The following is a 20,167-nucleotide window of genomic DNA, read 5'->3' as shown; positions in this document are numbered from 1 at the left end:
GAAGAGCTAAGTCTATCAAAGCCAGTCATCACACACACCGTGGTTGTTACTGTGTACAGTGTTCTCAAAATTAGTTATTTTAATAAGTCATTTATATAAACTGGGGCTTTTAGGAAGTGTTTATCTTATCTATGTTTCTTATAATTGTACAAATAAATATACTCTATATATGTACACACATATACTTTATATAATATGTGCATATATTCCTCCATAAATCTTTGCCACTACTGTATATTATTACTTGTCATATCTAGAGAAAGTGGCATATGCTAAAAAGAAATATCTGTATATGTTCACAAGAGAGGGAAGAAAGTAAGGTGTGAATGGTTAATGAAGGTTCATAGAGATAGAAGGAGATTCTGGCTTTAGTATTTGGGTAGATGGAGGTAATTAAGCATAGTAAAACTCTAAAATGTTATTTCGTGTTGTGACTTGACCCTTAATATCTATGTCTTTACTTTTTGTGTCCTTTTTTCAATCCTCATTGTTCTTTGACATTGTACATCACCTCGTCTCCTTGATCCTCTCTTCTCCCTAGGTTTTTGTGATGATGTTCTCTTCTGGTTTTCCTCCTACCCTGTCTTACCACTCCTTGAGCTCCTTTTCTGGATCTTCATATAGACCACATCTAATAACTGAGGGTATTTCCCCAAAATTGTCGTGAGCCCTCTTCTCTCTATATACTGTTTAACTTGGTGATCTCATCAGCTCCCCATGGATTCAATTATTATCTCTATGTAGATGAAACTCAGATATATTTATCCCACCATCACCTTTCTCCTGATCTCCAGTCGTCTGCCTACTAGATATCTTCAAGTGGATGTCTTGAAGTAGACATCTTAAATTTCATGTGTCCAGAACTCAATTCATTATCTTTTCTTCAAAATCTTCCCTGTTTTTTTAACTTCCTTATTACTGTCAAAGGCATCACCATCCTCCAGGTCATACAGGCTTACAACCTCTGTGTCATCCTTAACTCTTCACTCTCATCCCCTCTTAAACAATCTTTTGCTAAGTCCTACTAATTCTACTTTGATGACATCTCTCATAAATGTTCCTTTTTTTCTTTGACATTGTTACTACCCTAGTGAGGCACTCATTGCCTCGCAACTGGACTATTGCAAAAGTCTGATCTTCCTGCTTCAAATCTCTCTCCACTCCAGAGCATTCTCCTTTCAGCATCAAATTGATCTTCCTAAAGCAGATGTCTGACTATGTTACCCTACTCACACACCCGTTAGATACATCCCAGTGACTCCCTATTTCCGCCAGGATCAAACACAAAACCCTCTGACTTTTAAAGTCCTACCTTTCCACTATTCTTATACCTTACTCCCCAGTGACAATGGCTTCCTTGGTATTTCTTACTCAAGACACTCCATCTCCCAACTCCAGGCATTTTCACCGGTTGTCTCCCATACTTGGAATTCTCTCCCTCCTCATCTCTGACTTTTGGACTTCCTGGATTCCTTCAAGTCTCAGCTAACCTGCTTTCTGCAAAACATCTTTCTAAGTCCTCCTTAATGTTAGCACCTTACTTCTGAAATGATCTCTAATTTATCCTGTATGTATCTTGTAACTGCATAGTTGTTCACTTGTTTTCTCCCTGCCCTCCCCCCTTAGATTCTTAGTTCCTTGTGGGGCAGTTACTGTTTTTGCTTTCAGCACTTAGAACTCATTGAGCCTGACAAATGGTACTTAACAAATACTTGTCAACTTGACTTGACCTGACTCTTTTGCTGAAGCCAGGAGGGGAATGCAAATAGTGTGTTGCTCTTAGAAATTATGTATATAATGAAATCATAATAAAAATGTTTTTCAGTATGTGACAGAGGTGGAAGAAAACAGAATCAATGTAGAAATTCTGCGTATGGAAATAGAGGACAAGGATTTACCCAACACTCCTCACACAAGAGCTAAATACATTATTCTAAAGGGAAATGAAAATGGACAATTCCAGATCACTACTGACCCTAATACAAATGCAGGCATCTTATGTGTCGTCAAGGTAAATTAACTGCAGTGATACAGATGAGTTTTTATCATCTCTGATTATGATTTCAAATTATGTTATATATGTGTGTGTATATCTATCTATCTATCTATCTATATGTATATGTTTATGCAACCACTCACACACACATATAAAACACTCTATATAGTTAATTAAATAATGATAGCTTCTTTTATAACAAGAATTCTACAGAATGGGCAGGTTTGGATGGGCTGCTTTCTATATTATTGAAGGGAATTTCCAACAGAGCCATTTGAGTATTTGAATGTGATGAGTTGTATTTACAGTATTTTTGCCAAAAAAATTTGAAGTGTACTTCTTTAATGAATCACTAGAACTCCTTAGCCTACTGGGCTTATGCTTTCTTAACTATTTGTGCCTTTGCATGAAAGAAATAGAGGAAGCAATACAATGTGGAATGTGAGACTATTCAAATTGTAGTGTTCTATCGCTTCTTCAGCATTTCTGCTTATGATTAAGAGCAGATTAAAAAAAGAAGACGACTGGTGCTGATCAGCCAAACATAAGAAGTAACATAGGAAACATTTGCCTAAACCTCATAAGTTTGTATTGGAACGTCTATTGAATTAATTTCTAGTAATTTTGGCTTTTATTTTGAGCACATCTTTGAATCTAGCTCTGCATTTTTTTTCCCTTTTTTGTTTGCTATGTCTAGAAATTATAGCCCAAATAACAAATGGGCCTGCTATGTATATTGTTTCCTACTGACTAACAAGATGCATTTGATTGAACAGCCACTGGATTATGAAGCTGCTCGCCAAGTTATTCTACAAGTTGGCGTAGTTAATGAAGCTGAGTTCTCTAAAGGAACAAACTCCAGAGGCATTACAACTTGCACAACTTCTGTCATTGTCAATGTCAAAGATAGTGATGAAGGACCTGAATGCCAGCCTCCTGTAACTGTTATAGCATCTGAAGATGGCATAGCGGCTGGGAAAGAAATTCGTGGATACACTGCACGGGATCCAGAAACCCTCAGTAGTCAAGGTTTGAGGTATGCAACTTTTTAATCATATTTATTTTTAATTTTTTAATGTAGTTTAGTTGGGAATGTGGGAAAGGGGACATGCATTTCCTATAATGATGGATCTTAGAATATGTCATTTTCCATTTCACATCTGCTAATTAGGTATCAGAAGCTAAAAGATGAAGATAATTGGTTTCAAATTGATGAAAGAACAGGGAACTTGGTAACCACTAAAGTCCTGGATAGAGAGTCAGCATTTGTAAAAAATGACCAATACAATATCACAGTGCTTGCAATAGATAATGGTAAGTACCATATATAACAAATATAATATGTTGCAGAACTGCAAAGTTAGAAGAAATTATCTACTGTAACCTGTTCCTGAACAGAAATCCTTTCTATAATATCCCTGGCAGCCTTCAGCTGAAGTCCAACGCTGATGAGGAGCCCACTATTTCCTATGGAAGCTGATTTCACTTTGGAGGCAATTCTAACTTTCAGGAAGACTTTTTCTTTATAGGGGAGCCTAAGTGTGCCTTTTTACAATCACTATCCAAATTCTGCCCTCTGGAGCTGAATAGAACAATTTAACTCATAATCTAGGGGTATAGATGGAAAGAACATATACTGGATGTAGGATAAGGAGACTATTCTACAAATCCTGGAAAGATCAGCTTATCTCTTTGAGATTCAATTTCCTTACCTTTAAAATTGGGATAATAACACTTCAACCAATCTCATACCATTGTTGCAAGAATAATGTTTTTTTCTAAATCTTAAATCATTATAGAATTTGTGAGTTATTATTATTCAACATGACCTTCCTTCTAGTATTTTTGGGGAGTGAGGCAATTGGGGTTAAGTGACTTGCCCAGAGTCACACTTAAGTGTCAAGTGTCTGAGGCCAGATTTGACCTCAGGTCCTCATGACTCCAGAGCCTGTGCTCTATCCACTGTTCCATCTAGCTGCCCCATCTTCTAGGATTTGAAGGTAATTATCATGTACCTCATAAGATTTTTCTTTTCTAAGCCATACATCCCAATTTCTTCAACTGATCATTGTATAGAAAGGTCTAGTGCCTTTATCATTCTACCCTCCTTCATTTGGAAAATCATCAGTGTTCTTCCTAAAACACTATTGGCTCAAACTGAACATAGTACCCCACATGTGGTCTGATCAAGGTAGAGATGATCATATCTCCCATTATAGGCAGTATGACACTCTTAATGAAGCCTAAAATTGTTTTAGCTCTTTTTTAGCTATCATCGTGTAGACTTATGTTGTGCATATAGTCTACCAAAGCCCCCATCTTTTTTCATACAAATTGTTATATAACCATGAGTATCTCTCTCTCTCTCTCTCTCTCTCTCTCTCTCTCACACACACACACACACACACACACACACACACACACTGAATTTTGCAGTTCATCTTTTGAACCCGAATATAGGGGTTTATATTTATCCCTCTTAAAATTAGTCTTTTTCATTTGGTCCCTTCTTTGTTAAAAGAAACTTTTTTTGGATGCTGTTATTCAATGTATTATCTTTGACTCACAACTTTGTGTAATCTGCAAAATTTATAAGCATGCTATTAATGACTTAATCTGATTTATTTATAAAAATGTTAAACAGCACAGAAACAAAGAGAGATCCTTGGGATGTTCCACCAGAGATTACCCTCCAACATATCATTTGATCATTAATTAATCACTACTTGGTCATTCAAACTAACTCCACCTTAATGTACTATCTTAATCTAGGCTACATCCTTCTATCTTGTCCTAAAAGTTAGACTAAAAGAAATTTTTTAAATGTATTGCTGAAATCTAGGGAAATTATATCTAAAATATTCTCTTTATCCATACACATCAAAAACCCAGTAAGAAAAGGAAAGGAGGATAATTTGGCTTGACTTGTTTTTTGAAGAAGCTGTCATTTTCATTACATCACTTTTTAAAGCCTCCCAAGCTATCCCCTTAATAACAAATTTGAGCATTTTCCCTTTTATATTGAACTTTCCCCCACCCCGCTAGGAATCAAGGTTGTGCTTATATGCCTAGTCTGAAGACTTCATGTTCTTTCCCTTTCTGAAAATCTTTATCTTACCTTTCTACAGCTCTATAGCACCTCTCCGATTCTCCTTTATTTTTCAAAGATCAAGGAAAGTGGCTTGGCAAGAAATGTGTCTATTTTGAAGTGGTATATAAGTATCAGATGCAGCTGCTGCTACTACTATGTCAATTGTCTTAGTTCTTTGGGATGTACTCATGTGGACCTGGTGATCCAACTTCATTAAGGTAGCTAGGTGCTCTTCTATCATCTCCTTACTTATCTTGGATTTTATGTTAAAAACCATTTCTGTACTACCATTCTCAGACTAAAAAGCATTCTTCTTGTTAAATAGAAGTTAAATAAGAGATACATAAGCCTATCTTCTCTTTTATCGTCCTTCAATGAGGAGTATGGTATATACCTGCTTCTTATCACTTTTTGGGTCTTCCTCTTCCCCTCCTCCCAAATGAAGAAAACAGCCCTTCCTGGTTGTATTTAGCATTTGTTGCCTACATTAACTCACCTAGATCCAGGATAGGATCCAGGTGGGCTTTTTAGGACTTCACCAATCTTTTGTAGTTATTTTGATCATAGTCATTGTATACCACATACCTTAAACTTAAATTGTTGTGATCTGGAGTCACTAAAGGTTGCCTACATTTTTTCTGGACAGGGAGCATTGAGGAGTGGACATAGGTTTGTTATGATTGCTTTCTAGGACTTCTTATTGACATAATCATCCTAGGTGTGCTGGGACAAACTATAATTCTTCTATGGCTCCTGAATCCTTTTTAATAAGACAGGGAGGAAAAATCCCTGAACTTATTTATTTCAAGAAATATTTTTAAGCACTTACTATGTACAAAGGCAGGGGCTACCCCAGGGCATTCAGACCCTTGCAAAATATTTTTCTGGGGTCCCTGTTTATATAATGAACTTGACTTTAAAAAGTAGTACATAATTTATGGATCGATGTGATATGCTGATCTATCATTACACTATAATATGAATATGACATACAAAATGAAATTTTAATATAGTTTAAAATATAATTTATTTTAAAGTATTCAAAATTCTCACTCATATCTTTGAACAATTTCATTGAATCAGGTCCAATATAGTTTTAAAGACTTGAATACATATGCAGATTTTTAAATATCAATATGTTACTTTTGATTTCTCTGCAACAAGATAAGCATATTCAGTCTTCTTCATAACTTTTATCTAAAGCACATTCACTATACTTATATTCATATTTGGTACCTTTATCATCTCAGTAATATATATTAACACATGGAAAAGTATACCAAAAGGGAGAACATGAAAATTCACAAGAAAGTTCAATATTATAAGACTTAGTTTATGTTACCATGCAACTCATGATTAGTATGTTTGATAGGGTTCCCATAAGAATTTTTATGAAAATATCCTCTTAAATCATCATTGAATCTAAGGGTTTGTTTGTTTATTTATTACTTTTTCAAAAAAGTTTGGGGTTTTGACTCTTACTGATGACATTCATATTTTTTATCATCTCATCTCAAGTTAACATGGCGCAATACACGTAGTTACATTTTAAATAATGGCCAAATGTTGAATTTTAGTGAGTGGTGAATATAGCCACAATTGCATCTTTTGTCAAGTAATTTTTTTTAACATGTCTCTCTTTCCATTGTTCAGATATGAGATCAAAAATCCCTTATCACTGTTGTCATGTGTGCATTAAACATACACCTTTAAGATACAGGACTATTTGAGGTCCAGAGACAAACTTTTCATAACAAGTGAGACATGATCTTGAAAAGAAGAATGATTTCATAAAATATGGGGTGTATAAGAAATCTTTTAACCCTTTAGTGATCACTTGGATAAGTATTCCAATTCAAGCTTCTTTATGCTGTCACTATAAAGAAAGTCTGCAAGGATTTGGCATGAGCTGAATAGTGCTTTTCCTGGAAACACTCCTTTACAGAAAAATCATTGAATCAGTATCAGGCATGCCAGCTTTGCCATTCACTGATAAGTAATCACATCTGTTTGGACTACAGTAGTTACACAGTGTCACAATTCTGGACAGCTTGGGTAACCAGTAATGGCTAAAGAGTAAATCCTCCCACTCATCCTCCCAGCTATTTGTAACATTGTCAGACATTCCAGGAAAATGGCTTATACCTGATGACTAATCTTACAATTTATTGTGCCTAAGATGTATGGCATTCTCCAAAGTGTCCGGTGTCCTGAGCTGCTTGTCTCTGTCTAAGGGCTATACTGTGTGATATACCACACAACAAGTCAAAACAAAACTAAGCAAAAAATGGACCCCTGGGGAGCAGAAGTAAATGCAAGACAACTTAAGCGTAGAGTACACTAACAATCAGGGGAATTAAATTGAACCTTGAAGGAAGTAAGGATTCTAAGAGGGAGAGGTGAGAGAGTAGAGTAATCTAAGCATAAGAAGCTCCCTTTGCAAAGGCACAGATGAGGGAGATACATTGCCAAGTTCAGGACCTAGCCAGTAGGGCAGTTTGGTTGTAATGTAGTGTGTGTGTGTGGTGGCGGGAGAGGGGGGTGGGGAGGAGAGGAATAAGTCTTAAAAGGAAGGAAGCAAGTAAGAATTTAAAAGGTGCTTATTACATGCTAAATACTGTACTAAGTGCGTTATAAATACCTCATTTGAGTGAACCTTACTCTCATCTGATTTGGCTTAAGGAGGGAATAACATACACACTCAATTGGGTATATTACCCTATAGGAAAGTAGTAGGGGGAGGGGATAAGAGGAGGGGATGATAGAAGGGAGGGCAGATTGGGGGGGGGTGGGTAGTCAGAAGCAAACACTTTTGAAAAGGGACATGGTCAAAGGAGAGAATAGAATAAACAGGGCTGGGATAGGATGGAAGGAAATATAGTTAGTCTCACAACATGACTCTCATGGAAGGATTTTGCATAACTACACATGTAAAATCTATATTGAATTGCTTGCTTTCTCAATGGTGGTGGGTGGGGAGGAAACAAGGGAGAGAATTTGGAGCTCAAAGTTTTAAAAACAAATGTTAAAAATTGTTTTTACATGCAATTGGGAAATAAGATATGCAGGCATTTAAGGTATAAAAATCTATCTTGCCCTACAAGAAAGTAAGGGAGAAGGGAATGGGGGGAGTGATACAAGGGAGCACAGACTGGGGGAAGGGGTAATCAGAATGCATGCCATCTTGGGGTGGGTAAGAGGGGAAAGATGGGGAGAAAATTTGGAACTCAAAGTCTTGTGGAAATGAATGTTGAAAACTAAAAATAAGTAAATTTTTAAACATACCTCATTTGATCCTCACAACTCTGGTAGTTATTATGACCTACATTTTACAGTTGAGTAAATTAAGGCAGACAGAGATTAAGGGACTTGCCCAGAGTTAAACAGCTAATAAGTATGAGACTGGATTTGAACTTAGGCCTTCCTGACCCCGGGACCAGCACTCTATACATTGCACCACCTCGCTGCCAATGGCCGGGTTTAGGAGGAAAGATCATGGTGAGTGTGCTATGCCCACACATCATCCAGGTGTAGATGTTCATCAGGACATTACTAGTGTAGGACTAGAGCTCAGGAGGGAAATTAGGGCTGGATAGGTAGATTTGGGGATCATACATGTATAGAAGATAGCCTTTGCCCTTCAGGTGCTATTATAGTGCCTTTCAGGCAGAAATATTTAGGAAATCTCAGATTTGGAAGGTCATCCAATCCATACCCTACCTAGAGTTGGATAAAAGGAAATAATTAAATAAGTATAAAGTTATGTGTACATTAGCATTGGAATGGCTCTCCCAGTCCAATCAGAAGGCTTCTTCCTCTGTCTCCACCTAGCTCTCTTTCCTTTGCAGTCTAGTTACATCTTCATATAGCCTATTTTTTTTATTAACTTCTGTCGATACTTACATATTGCTTTAAGATTTTCCAAATCCTTTTCCTTATCCTGTGAGGTAGCATATAATAGTTACATAGCCTATCATAAACCATTGGCACAGATTTATATTTAAAGGAGTAGTGGACCTTTTTTTTCTAAATACTTTAAAATACATTTGAACAGAAAAACATCTTAAATAGGTATAGTCATTTCCTACTATTTCACTGATTAAAGTCATGAAAAAAATAAATTTGTTGTTTTCTTAAATATGAAATATTCTCTAAATATTGCCTTGTACAATTTTGATTTTGAGATTCTATCAACCTGAACATGGATTATAGTCATATATTATTTAAAACAATGACTTTAATAATATAATCAAAATAATATCTGTATTAGTACATATGTGTACATGTATATGATGAGTAGATGGTTACTTTCCAAGCAAGGAAGAACAATAAGTTTATCAGTTGTACCTATATTTGTTCAATTCCCTAAACTAAGGGTTAGTTCATTAATTTATGTTTCAATCACAAGTGAAAATGAAAAGGTTCTCTCCCTATTGTTAAATGTAAGTAATTTTATCAATGGTCCTTGCTCCAGTTCAACTCTGTTAGCTAAATAGATATTTGTAGTATAAATAAAAAACATGTTCCTAGATAATAGATTTGGATCAGTAAAGGAATTTAAGATGATTTAGTCCAATCTCCTCATAAATTTGTTGTAAATTTATCATTCAGTCATAGCAATGATAAAATATACTTAAAATAGAGTCAATGTTGCCTATTTAATGAAATGAGGGAAAAAATTAAAAAAGTAATTTTGAATTCGCTTTGAGCTGACATTACTCTTTAGGGATTTTATGAATATGTTTTTTGCTCTTAGCACCAACAAAGACCTTTAAGATCAGCTGGTCTATTCCCCATTGAGTCATTTGGGTCATCCTCTCCCCAAATTAAGTCCCAAAGAGATTAGGTTATTTTTGTGGAAGGTCATGGTGTTAATGAGTGGCAGAGGTTAATAATAATAATAATAATAGTTATTATTACTCTTTTACTGTTATTAATATTAATTAACACTAATTAATATTAATTAATATTTTGATTAATATTACTATTACTATATGCCAGGCACTGAGCTAAGCAAGTTACAAATATCACATTGGATTCTTACAACAACTCTAGGAATATTATCTCCATTTTACAGTTGAGGAAATTGAGGCAAATAGTGAATAAATTTCTGAGGATGGAGTCAGGTCTTCCTGACTGTAGGCCCAGTGTTTTTTTTTCCACTGTGCCACCTAACTATCTTAATTGTAGATCTGTTAATTTAATGTAACAATAATGAACTGAAGCTGAACAGTTTTAATCCAAGAGCTATTATGCTTCTGTTTTAGTTGGCAGATCGTGCACTGGAACATTGGTAGTACGTCTGGAAGATAAAAATGATAATCCACCAATAATTCAGAAAGAAGTGACAATTTGCCGTCATGGGGATGAAGGTGGCACAATAGAAGCTGTGGATCATGATGGACCAGCAAATGGTCCACCTTTTCAATTTATGTTGGATAATCAGTCTAGTAAACTTTGGACAATACAAAAAAAATCTGGTATGTAAAGATGTGAAATATTCCCACATGTAATCCACTAAAATCCTTATGGTTTCTTATTGAGGTGAAAGTTGCTTGCATTAGTTTGTAACGTCAGATATTATGAAAGGATAAATATGTGCTATTTACAAAGCACTGTCTATATTTCCCTACTCTACAAATCCTTTAATGAATAAGGCTTTTAAGAACAAGAGGTGTTAATGTTCACATAGGAATATGTAGTTTGTTTGTTTTGCCAATGTTTAAACACTAACGTCACATAGAGATTTGATTCTGAAAGTTAAGGGAGAATGTTATTTCTTTTATCCTCAAAATAATGAGTAGCCCCAAATAAAAATACCCACCTGACTTTTCATTTTACCTAAGAACTTCTATCAAAATATATGACTTGGTTATTAACTTGCATTGAAAGGTCTTGTTAATATTACATCAACACTTGTCTTCTCCCAGATACATCTGTAACAATTCATCCAAAGGAAGGTCTCCAAAGCAATTATTATTCAGTGCCCATTAAAGTACAAGATCGGCATGGCGTTGGTCAAGTATCTCATTTACTAGTCAGATTGTGTGATTGTACTTTACCAAGTGATTGTAAGATGATTCCTGGTAATCCGAGAGATATATTGCCTTCAAATATACAACTTGGAAAATGGGCTATCCTTGCAATGGTGCTGGGCTCTGCGCTGCTACTGTGTAAGTATAATTATTTACCTTGTCTTTCTTCAAATTAAGTTAAATGTGGGTTTTTTTTGTGATCATCAATACTTTTTCATAATATCATCCAATTTATGAACTTCTAAAGAAATAGAATTACTATTATAATATAGAATATAGAATTTATATTAGAAATAGAATTACTCTAATAGAACAGAACTAGATGGGGACATATTTCACACTGTACAGTCCTCTCCCTTTACAGATGAGGAAACCTGGCGTCGGGCAGCATCTACTTGAGGGAAGTGGTTGGAGAATAACTTAATTTAAAGCTACCATTGTTCTTGTCTTAGTCTGAAGTATCAGACAGCTCTGACTGTCATGTTTGGGGATTATCCCACACTACCAAAAGAGAAGTGCACCTCATTTTGTAATTCCCTAGGAATGTTTCTGTAAGTCACATAGACCACCTCCTGGCCACGGCCTTACGGTTACTCATTATTCTCCCTAAGGGAAAAAAAAAGGGAGATACATTCCTGGGTATACTACTTGAACCTATGTTCGACTATCCATAGAGTTATGCTTCTGTTTTAGTTGGCAGATCATGCACTGGAACATTGATCTGGAAGATTAAAATTGTAATTCACCAATAATTCAGAAAGATGTGACAATTTGCCATCTATGGCTATTCAGATACGAAGTAGTAATTTTCTTAAAATAAAATTAAATGCAAGAGTCTATGTATGCTGTGGCTCACTACTGTGCTATGGGATCATAGGATCATAGTTTAAAATCTGAAAGGGATCTTAGAAGTGACCTAGTCCAATCCTCAATTCATATATGAGGAAATTGAAGTCCAGAATATTTAAGTCACTTGCCTATAGTTGCACAGAGAATAAATAACAAGCACGAACCCAGGTCTTCTGACTTCAAATCCAGTTCTCGTTCCTCTGCTCCATGCTGACTCTGCCTTGAATTTTTTTAGTTTAAATATTTAAATTTCCAACTTCTAACCTACCTGAGACTATTAACATGTCTTTACCCTAATTAGGGAGCACACATAGGCCAGTAGACACTAACCTCCAGTTGCCCACTATTGTCATGTAATTTTTTTGTGCAGAGGGGGAGGCAGGGAAATTGGGGTTAAGTGACTTGCCCAAGGTCACACACCTAGTAAGTATGTCAAGTGCCTGAGGCCAGATTTGAACTCAGGTCCTCCTGACTCCAGGGCTGGTGCTCTACTCACTGCACCACTTAGCTGCCCCTATTGTCATGTAACTTACTGCCTCTGGGTGCCTTGGTGGCTCACTCAGGTTATTAGCAATTGCAACTAAAGCTTAATGTAATAAATCAAATTTATGTACTTTGAAAAACATAGATACCTTATCATGTGGCCCACTTTGAAAATATAGAAACTCCTGCTTTAAATAGTGTCACTCTAAACGGGTAGAAGTCTGACACCTTGAAGTAAGGCTTCTATTCTGGAAATCATTTCAAAGTTCCAGCAGTGGGGAACCTGTGACCTCGAGGTTGCATGTGGCCCTCTAGGTCCTCAAGTGTGGCCGTTTGACTGAATGTGGCCTCAAGGCTGAGGCTTCTTCACTGTGAGAGGATGCTATGTGGCTGCAGGACAGGACTTCAGATAATCTTCATTCAATGTGCCTCATTTCCCCTCATGCCATTTCATTTCTTGTGTGTAGTGGAAATATAATTGATGGATGGTAGCGAGGGAGTTGGAAAAGTGGAAAACAAATAAAAGATAGTTCCTCCAAGGAGTTTTATAGTATAGTTGAATATTCAGATCATGTCTATACTTGCTTTTTTTTAATTGCTCTATTTCTTAATCATTATCTTATGAACTTATAGTTTGTTTTTGAGGCAGTAGCATGGAGTAGTGGAGAGGAGCCTGGACTTGGAACTAGGAACACCTGAGTTTAAAGCCAGCAGCCCACACTTACTAGCTGTGTAATCCTGGAAAGTCACTTAATTGATTTCTCTAGGCCCCAATTTTCTCATTTATTAAATGGGTATAAGTTGTAGTGCCTGCTTTATAGGGTCCTCATAAGGTAGAGTTGACATCCAATATCAAGTAATGTATTTATAAGGGACTTTGCAAACTTCAAATCATAATATAGAGTCAGCTATTATTATTTAAACCACTGATAGCTTAATCTCAAGATTAATTTGATGTAATGAACACCTTCAAAGCACAGAATTGTTTACATTTCCCTATATAGTTCTAGATCAAAAAAGTTGAAATCACATCTCCCAGGCTTTTGGAAAATGTAAATTTTTAAATTAATTTTATTTTTAAATACTTGCAACTGGCTGAGACCTTGGAGAGATGGGAAGGAGTACAATAAGAAATAGGAGAGGGAGAGACCAGGATGATGAAGCAAATGGTGGAGATAGTCCTTCTACCCTAATGCTCCCAAAAGGGAATATGTGATAATGGGAGATGGTGGGATGGATTTGCAGTCAGAGAACTTGGAATCCAATTTCATCACTTCTACTTACTATCACCTATGTGACCTTGGGTAGGTCTTGGTCTTCTTCACAAAGGAGAATTTCAGAGATGGTGTCCATTTCCAAAAATAACTCAAGAGCTGGAAACAGTCTAATTCTATGAAAGACCTGTGATGTTATTTGTGTGGATACTTCTAACAGTGCTAATTATAACTCCTCTATTCCTTTTACTATGTTATTTTTCCTCCCTTGTTTTCCCATAAATCTCCCATAGAAGAATATATATACCAGATAGCTTACTATTGTTCTTTTAATTTTGTGGCATAAAAGTACGGCCTTTAAGCTGTTCATAAAATAGCACTTGGGCATAGAAGCCAACATTTCTCTTGTTTCTTGGCTCCAGTGCTTACTAGTCTGTTTTGTTATGTATCATGTCGAGGCTCTAATTGGGTGCCTTGCCAATGGAGAGTATTAATGAATCCATGATCTAACTGTATATTTTTTTATTTAGTTTTCTAATGACATTTTGGCTATGTTTCAGAGTCATTGTTTTACCTAGGTAATGAAACTAAAATATATAAATTAATTTGTTAACATCTTTTTATAAAGTTCATGACTCTCTTTCCCAATGTGTCTGCACCAATAAGAGGTATTGTTTTGTTTTGTTTTTTTAAGTTGTAAGAGATAGCAAAGTTCTTGAGAAGAATTCACAGTTCTACCAATAAGCTAAGAATCTTGGAGATATCCCCAGAAGAAGATCATCGAATAAAACAAATGGGAGATTTAACTCAAGTACTTTGTTTTAGGTGTCCTGTTTACATGTTTCTGTGTTACCACTAAGAAAACAGTACAAAAATGCTTTCCAGAAGATATAGCTCAACAGAATTTAATTGTGTCAAACACTGAAGCCCCAGGAGAAGAAGTGACGGTAAACATTTTATATATTTTGGGGGGGATTGTTTTCAATTGTATGATAAATTACAAGATGACATTCAATAATCTTTAATAGTTCATATTTTCTTCTTTATTGTTTTATAGATTATATAAATATGATGCATGGCTCAATTCTTCAGGAACATAGGGCATTAGGAGAAAATTGTTGAGCTTCCTCCCCACTCCCCGCCCCCCCCACCTTCCCACATAGATGCAATTCAAGTAAATGGTTAGTGGAAGAGTGTGGCTTTAACTGAATGACACTGTAGATTAATGGGAAGAGTTCTAGACTTGGAATCATGAAAGACTTAGTTTCTAATCCTGACTCTTATACTATAGGTGCTGATATGGGCTAGTCATTTAACTGCTATGTGCTTCAAAGAGGGTTTTCTCATTTCATTTGTAAAATGAAAATAATATATAGTATCTACCTCATAGGGTTATTGTAAGACTGAAATGGGATCCTAAATATAAAATATTTTGTAAGACTTAAGACATGATATAAATATGTATTATTGCATATATAATCTCTCTATGTATAACTAGCTATAAAGTTATATATAAATTCATAATCAGTCTATGTTTGTGCATATCTATAAATATAATATATAGGATGTATAATTTATGTTGTGATATATATTATATATATATATATATATACATAAACACAGATACATATGTGTGCCAACTTTCGCTTCACCATTGTTATGGAGGGGAGAAGTTATTTGAATAATCTAAGAGAACATAAAATCAAATTTTCATTTAGCTTGATATATATGTATATTTCTATAGATAGATAGATAGATAGATGTTTGCATATTTTACTTTGGACAACACATATAATATCCAAGAGGAATCAACAAAAAACCCGTGAGGAAAGAATATAGATAAAATAGGGTGGTCAGTGATGTCAAATGTTACAGAAAGGGCAAGAGTAGTAGTGAGTAGTGAGAAAAGACCAAAAATTTAGAAAACAAGAGATTAATGATACACTTGGAAAGAACAGTTTTAATCAAATAATGTCAGAAGCCACGTTGTGAAAGGATGAAAAGTGAGTGAGGTGTGGGGAAGTCATGGCAATGATTCTTGCTAATTTTTTAAATAGTTTGACTATGATAGAGAATAGGATCATAGCTTAAGGGAACTTAAATCAAATGAAATGCTTCCTCCCCTTCCCCCAGGGTCTAGCCATGCTTATGGGGATCATGGAAGGAGCCAATGGTTAAAGAGAGATTTAAGATTAGAGAAGGAAAGGGAATGATTGAAGAGTTTATGCTTGTGAAAAACAGAAGAGGACATTAATCTGTAACTTTGAGTTTAGGGGGTTGCCAAGGGCACTGAGAGGTTAAGTGACTTTCTACCAGGATCATGGATAGCAAGGATGAGACAGGACTAAAACTCAGTTCTTTTAGACTTAAAAGATCAGCCCTCTATCCACCACTTGGATTGACCACTTGAGATTTAGAGGTATTAACATACTGAAATTTACCTCACAGCTGGACTATTGCAATAGCTTCCTAACAATTTTCTAGACTCTCCCAAAGTGTAGTATACCCTACATGTACCTGCCAGATAAATGATCTTACCAGGATCATTGATTAGGACTGGAAGGCTGCTTAGAGGTCAGATGGTTCTCATATTTTCAGTAAAGTAGAAGCCTAGGCTGCCTACTGTTACTCTGGGAAAGGCTATAGTGAGATTGAGGATTTAACGATAGAGGAATAATTTTGGAACGGTCACTGCAGAGAATGAGATAGGAAATCAGTAAACAGGACTGCCAAACACCAGTGAAGACCCTGTAGATGTAGTGCAGTATAAATTTGTAGCTGTTTCAATCATTTTGATTTTTTATTCTCCAACAAAGTTTAGCAGGGCCGGAAATGGAAAGAGCAGGATGACATGGATCGCCCAGGGCTATAATTAGCAAGTCATTCAGAATGGAAGCTTAAGTGATGACCTAAAGTACTTAGGCTGGTTTAGCCAGAATAGAGAAGGTTCAGGTAAGAGTGATAGTTTTCTTCAATTACTTTTAGGCTCTTATGTAGGAAAAGGATTAGATTTGCTTTGTTTGGCCAACCCAGAGGGCAGAACCTGGAGAAATGAGTAGAAATCCCAAAAGTAGAAGTTGGGCTTGACAAACGTCTTAATAATTAGAACTATACAAAAGTCCAATGTGAGGAAATGATGGTTTGTTTCTCACAAAGGCCTTAAAGTAGAGGCTGGGAGACTACTTGTTAGGTAATTACTAGTAAGAATAGATAGCTGCTGAGATCCTTTCCATCTCTGAACTGGTGTAATTCTTAGTCCACAAGATTCTATTTTTATTAAGTAACAACAGTTTTCCTTCTTTCATATTTATAGTATTTGTTTGAAGTATTTTGGTGCCTTTTTGAGGTTTTACTTTTTCTTGCTTTTATATTTATGATCCTTTTTGTTGGTTAATCTGCTTGGCTACTTGACTTTTACTGAGGTATGGTCTTTCAAAATTTATGTTGTCTTTTTCTTGTATTTTCCTTTCACTTACTCTTTGGTCCTCTCCTTCCACTGTTGCACAGGCTGGGCTCCCGAAAAACTTCAGCTTCTTTACATTGGGGAATATGGGATTATCTGCTGGGGTCCCTACCATGAATAACCTCATGGAAGAGAAGACTGTCTCCATGTGGTTTACCAGTCCTTTTTTCATTAGGATCAATGCTGCTCCTCTCTAGCCTATAGGTGCTAGCATTGGGTGTTGTCACTACATGTTATTCCTTCAATCTCCTGTCTTCCTTTGCCTTGCATGGCTGGGCAGGATCAATGTCTATTTCTTCTTGTGGGGTGGGGGAGATATTTTAAGCAGATATCCCACAGTCACGGGAGATTCTTGCATCCGAGTCCTAGCAACAAACCTAAGAGGTGGCTTGTGTTCACTGTAGTAAGTATGTAGATTTGTTTGGGAGAGTGGCACTGAGTGAAAGCTCTTTATGTTAAAATTTTCTGGTGTTAATTAATTAATTATCTTTTTTTTAATCTTGTGTGGGAGTAGAATTTTCTGCCTTTTCTCCTTGTCTTATGGGATCTGCTGTAATTACTATATTGTCTGACATCTAATTATTTTATTTTGAGGTTTTACATTGAAGACATTATATAAAGCTTCCATTCTACCTTCTTGCTAGTCATGTGATCCAGGCTTTTTTTCAGAATAATAATTTAACTTCAAGTAAACATCTTTGCCCTTTATAGACATACTATGAAATCCTTTAAATCTATGGAAATAGCAATGAAATGCCAAAATGTTCTTTTACTGTGCAATTCAGGCCTTTTTTATTCACAGATATTCATCATATTTGACATTTTAAAGGGTCCTTGCTTAATTGGTTTCATTTCACATTAGGACTTTAAACAAAAAGTTAAGACAGTAAATTCTGAATCTCGTGATTTTAGATGGTTGAATATGAAATATCAAATGAAAATATATGAAAGGAATAAAAACAAACTATTAACTCTTATTTTATATTTTTTAAAAATTTTATCTTTAGGAGGCAAGTATTAGACTCCCTACACAGACTACGAACATTTGTGAGCCCATTATCTGTACTGGGACACTTGGTGGACAGGGAACCAAAACTGGTGGACAACAAAGTTTTGAAATGGTAAAAGGTTACACCTTGGAATCAACCAAAAGTGGAGGACATCAGACATTGGAATCATGCAAAGGATCAGGACAGGGACTGGTAGATACTGGAAGATATGCATATACTGATTGGCATAGTTTTACACAACCTCGCCTTGGTGAAGTAAGCTCTTATTATCCCAAGTTCACATTGTATGTTTGTGTGTGTGTGTGTTGTATGTCATACTGTGATCATCCTTATAACAAACTTCAGTGAATTTGATGCTGCTGGTCATCCTGTTACTCTCAACAGCATTTTGCCACAGTTTCATCTGATTTTACAGACTTATGGTTCCCTTGATTTATCTTCGACAAATTATTTTACCATCACCTTTTAAAGTGCTGTTAGACAAAGGTATCCAATGTAACTATGTGCAATCATATGTTTTAGTGAGGAATAAACGGTTGACATCTTTCTTGCTTTAATACTATCAATAATATGAAATTAAATAAGGTTTATATAGTGATGACCATATCTTACATCGTAAATATGTTTGATGTATTTAGGATAAGCACCTGGCACTAAAGCACATAATACATGTGGCTATCAACTGCATTCAGTGATGGATGGGGAATTCAGAACAACATTTGACATCAGCTGATGATATCAGCCAGATAGTTAATGATAAGATTATTTTGATTCTCCACTTTTGACTAATGTGCAGATTTATCACCAACTGTAAACATTAGCCAGTTTAAAGCATTCAAATATTATAGTTCTGTAGCTCCATGTAAATATGACAGAACACATAATCTTCCCTGAATATGTGAAGCATTTAGTTAGCAAATAAAAACCTCAAATACTTGTGGGTTCAATTGGAAAAATGCAAGCTAGCTTTATAATAGACATATAATTTAATCTATACCTTTGTAAATCACTAGAAATATTTATTTGCTAAATATATATTTTAAGTATGAATATAATTTAGACCAATCATGTGCATTTTTTATGTGTAGGAATCCATTAGAGGACACACTCTGATTAAAAATTAAACAATAAAAGGTAAATCAAAGAAATTATTTTTATGTGAATATGTTCAGGTGTTTTTAAAAAATAATAATAAAATTTTTTTTTCTTCATCTACAGAAGGTGTATCACTGTGGACAGGATGAAGAGCATAAGTATTCTAAAGACTATGTCCTTTCATATAACTATGAAGGAAAAGGATCTCTAGCTGGCTCTGTAGGCTGTTGCAGTGATCGGCAGGACGAAGAGGGACTTGAGTTTTTAGATCATCTGGAACCCAAATTTAGGACATTAGCAAAGACATGCATGAAAAAATAAAGTGGGAGGCAATGGGGTGTTGTGGAAAGAGAACGCAATTTGGAGTCAGAAGACTGGGTTCAGAACCTGATTGTTACTTACTAGCCCATGCTACCTTTAGGAAGTCAGTGAAATCAAATGTCTGTAAAGTGCTTTGCAATTTCTAAGTGTGAGCTAATAGTATTATTAAACCATAACTTCTCTGGTCCTCAGTTTCCTCATTTGCCAAATGAGGGGTTTGGAGTTGGTCTTTTCCATCTCTGAATCATATGATCCTAGTTGATGATTGTAAATAACTCTTTAAGAGTTTTTCACAGGGATTGTAAGTTGCATTTTTTTGTCAGAATCTTCTCTCTCTCTCTCTCTCTCTCTCTCTCTCTCTCTCTCTCTCTCTCTCTCTCTCAGTGACTCTCTCTCTGTCTCTCACTTTCTCACTCTATCTCTCTTTCTCTCTGTCTCTGTCTCTCCCTCATCTCTCTCTTTCTTTCTTTATAAAAGGTAAATTTCATCAAGGTTTGACTCAGTAGTTTTCAGTTTGAAAGGTTATCAGTTATTCCCTTTTTTTCAATTTACACAACACATTGTCTTCCTTTACTATGCTTTAATACAGAACAAGCAAGTGATGATCCAC

The 20,167-nt window shown here is 35.7% G+C and overlaps 1 protein-coding gene across 1 annotated transcript in view; it reads left to right on the top strand.

Moving 5' to 3' along the window:
* Positions 1-19,557, top strand: part of DSC1 (desmocollin 1) — a 43,798-nt gene extending 24,241 nt beyond the window's left edge. Inside the window, exons 9-16 of the mRNA XM_036739401.1 lie at positions 1,826-2,011; positions 2,773-3,032; positions 3,168-3,310; positions 10,355-10,567; positions 11,018-11,260; positions 14,494-14,615; positions 18,139-18,396; positions 19,360-19,557. Coding sequence (XP_036595296.1) covers positions 1,826-2,011; positions 2,773-3,032; positions 3,168-3,310; positions 10,355-10,567; positions 11,018-11,260; positions 14,494-14,615; positions 18,139-18,396; positions 19,360-19,557 — 1,623 coding nt within the window. The remainder of the gene's footprint in view (positions 1-1,825; positions 2,012-2,772; positions 3,033-3,167; positions 3,311-10,354; positions 10,568-11,017; positions 11,261-14,493; positions 14,616-18,138; positions 18,397-19,359) is intronic.
* The last annotated feature ends 610 nt before the right edge of the window (positions 19,558-20,167 follow it).

This window comes from Trichosurus vulpecula, chromosome 1, assembly GCF_011100635.1.
Source record: "Trichosurus vulpecula isolate mTriVul1 chromosome 1, mTriVul1.pri, whole genome shotgun sequence".
NCBI lineage: Eukaryota > Metazoa > Chordata > Mammalia > Diprotodontia > Phalangeridae > Trichosurus > Trichosurus vulpecula.
The sequence above is the reverse complement of the archived record's forward strand: the minus strand, read 5'-3'. Positions and strand labels throughout refer to the sequence as shown.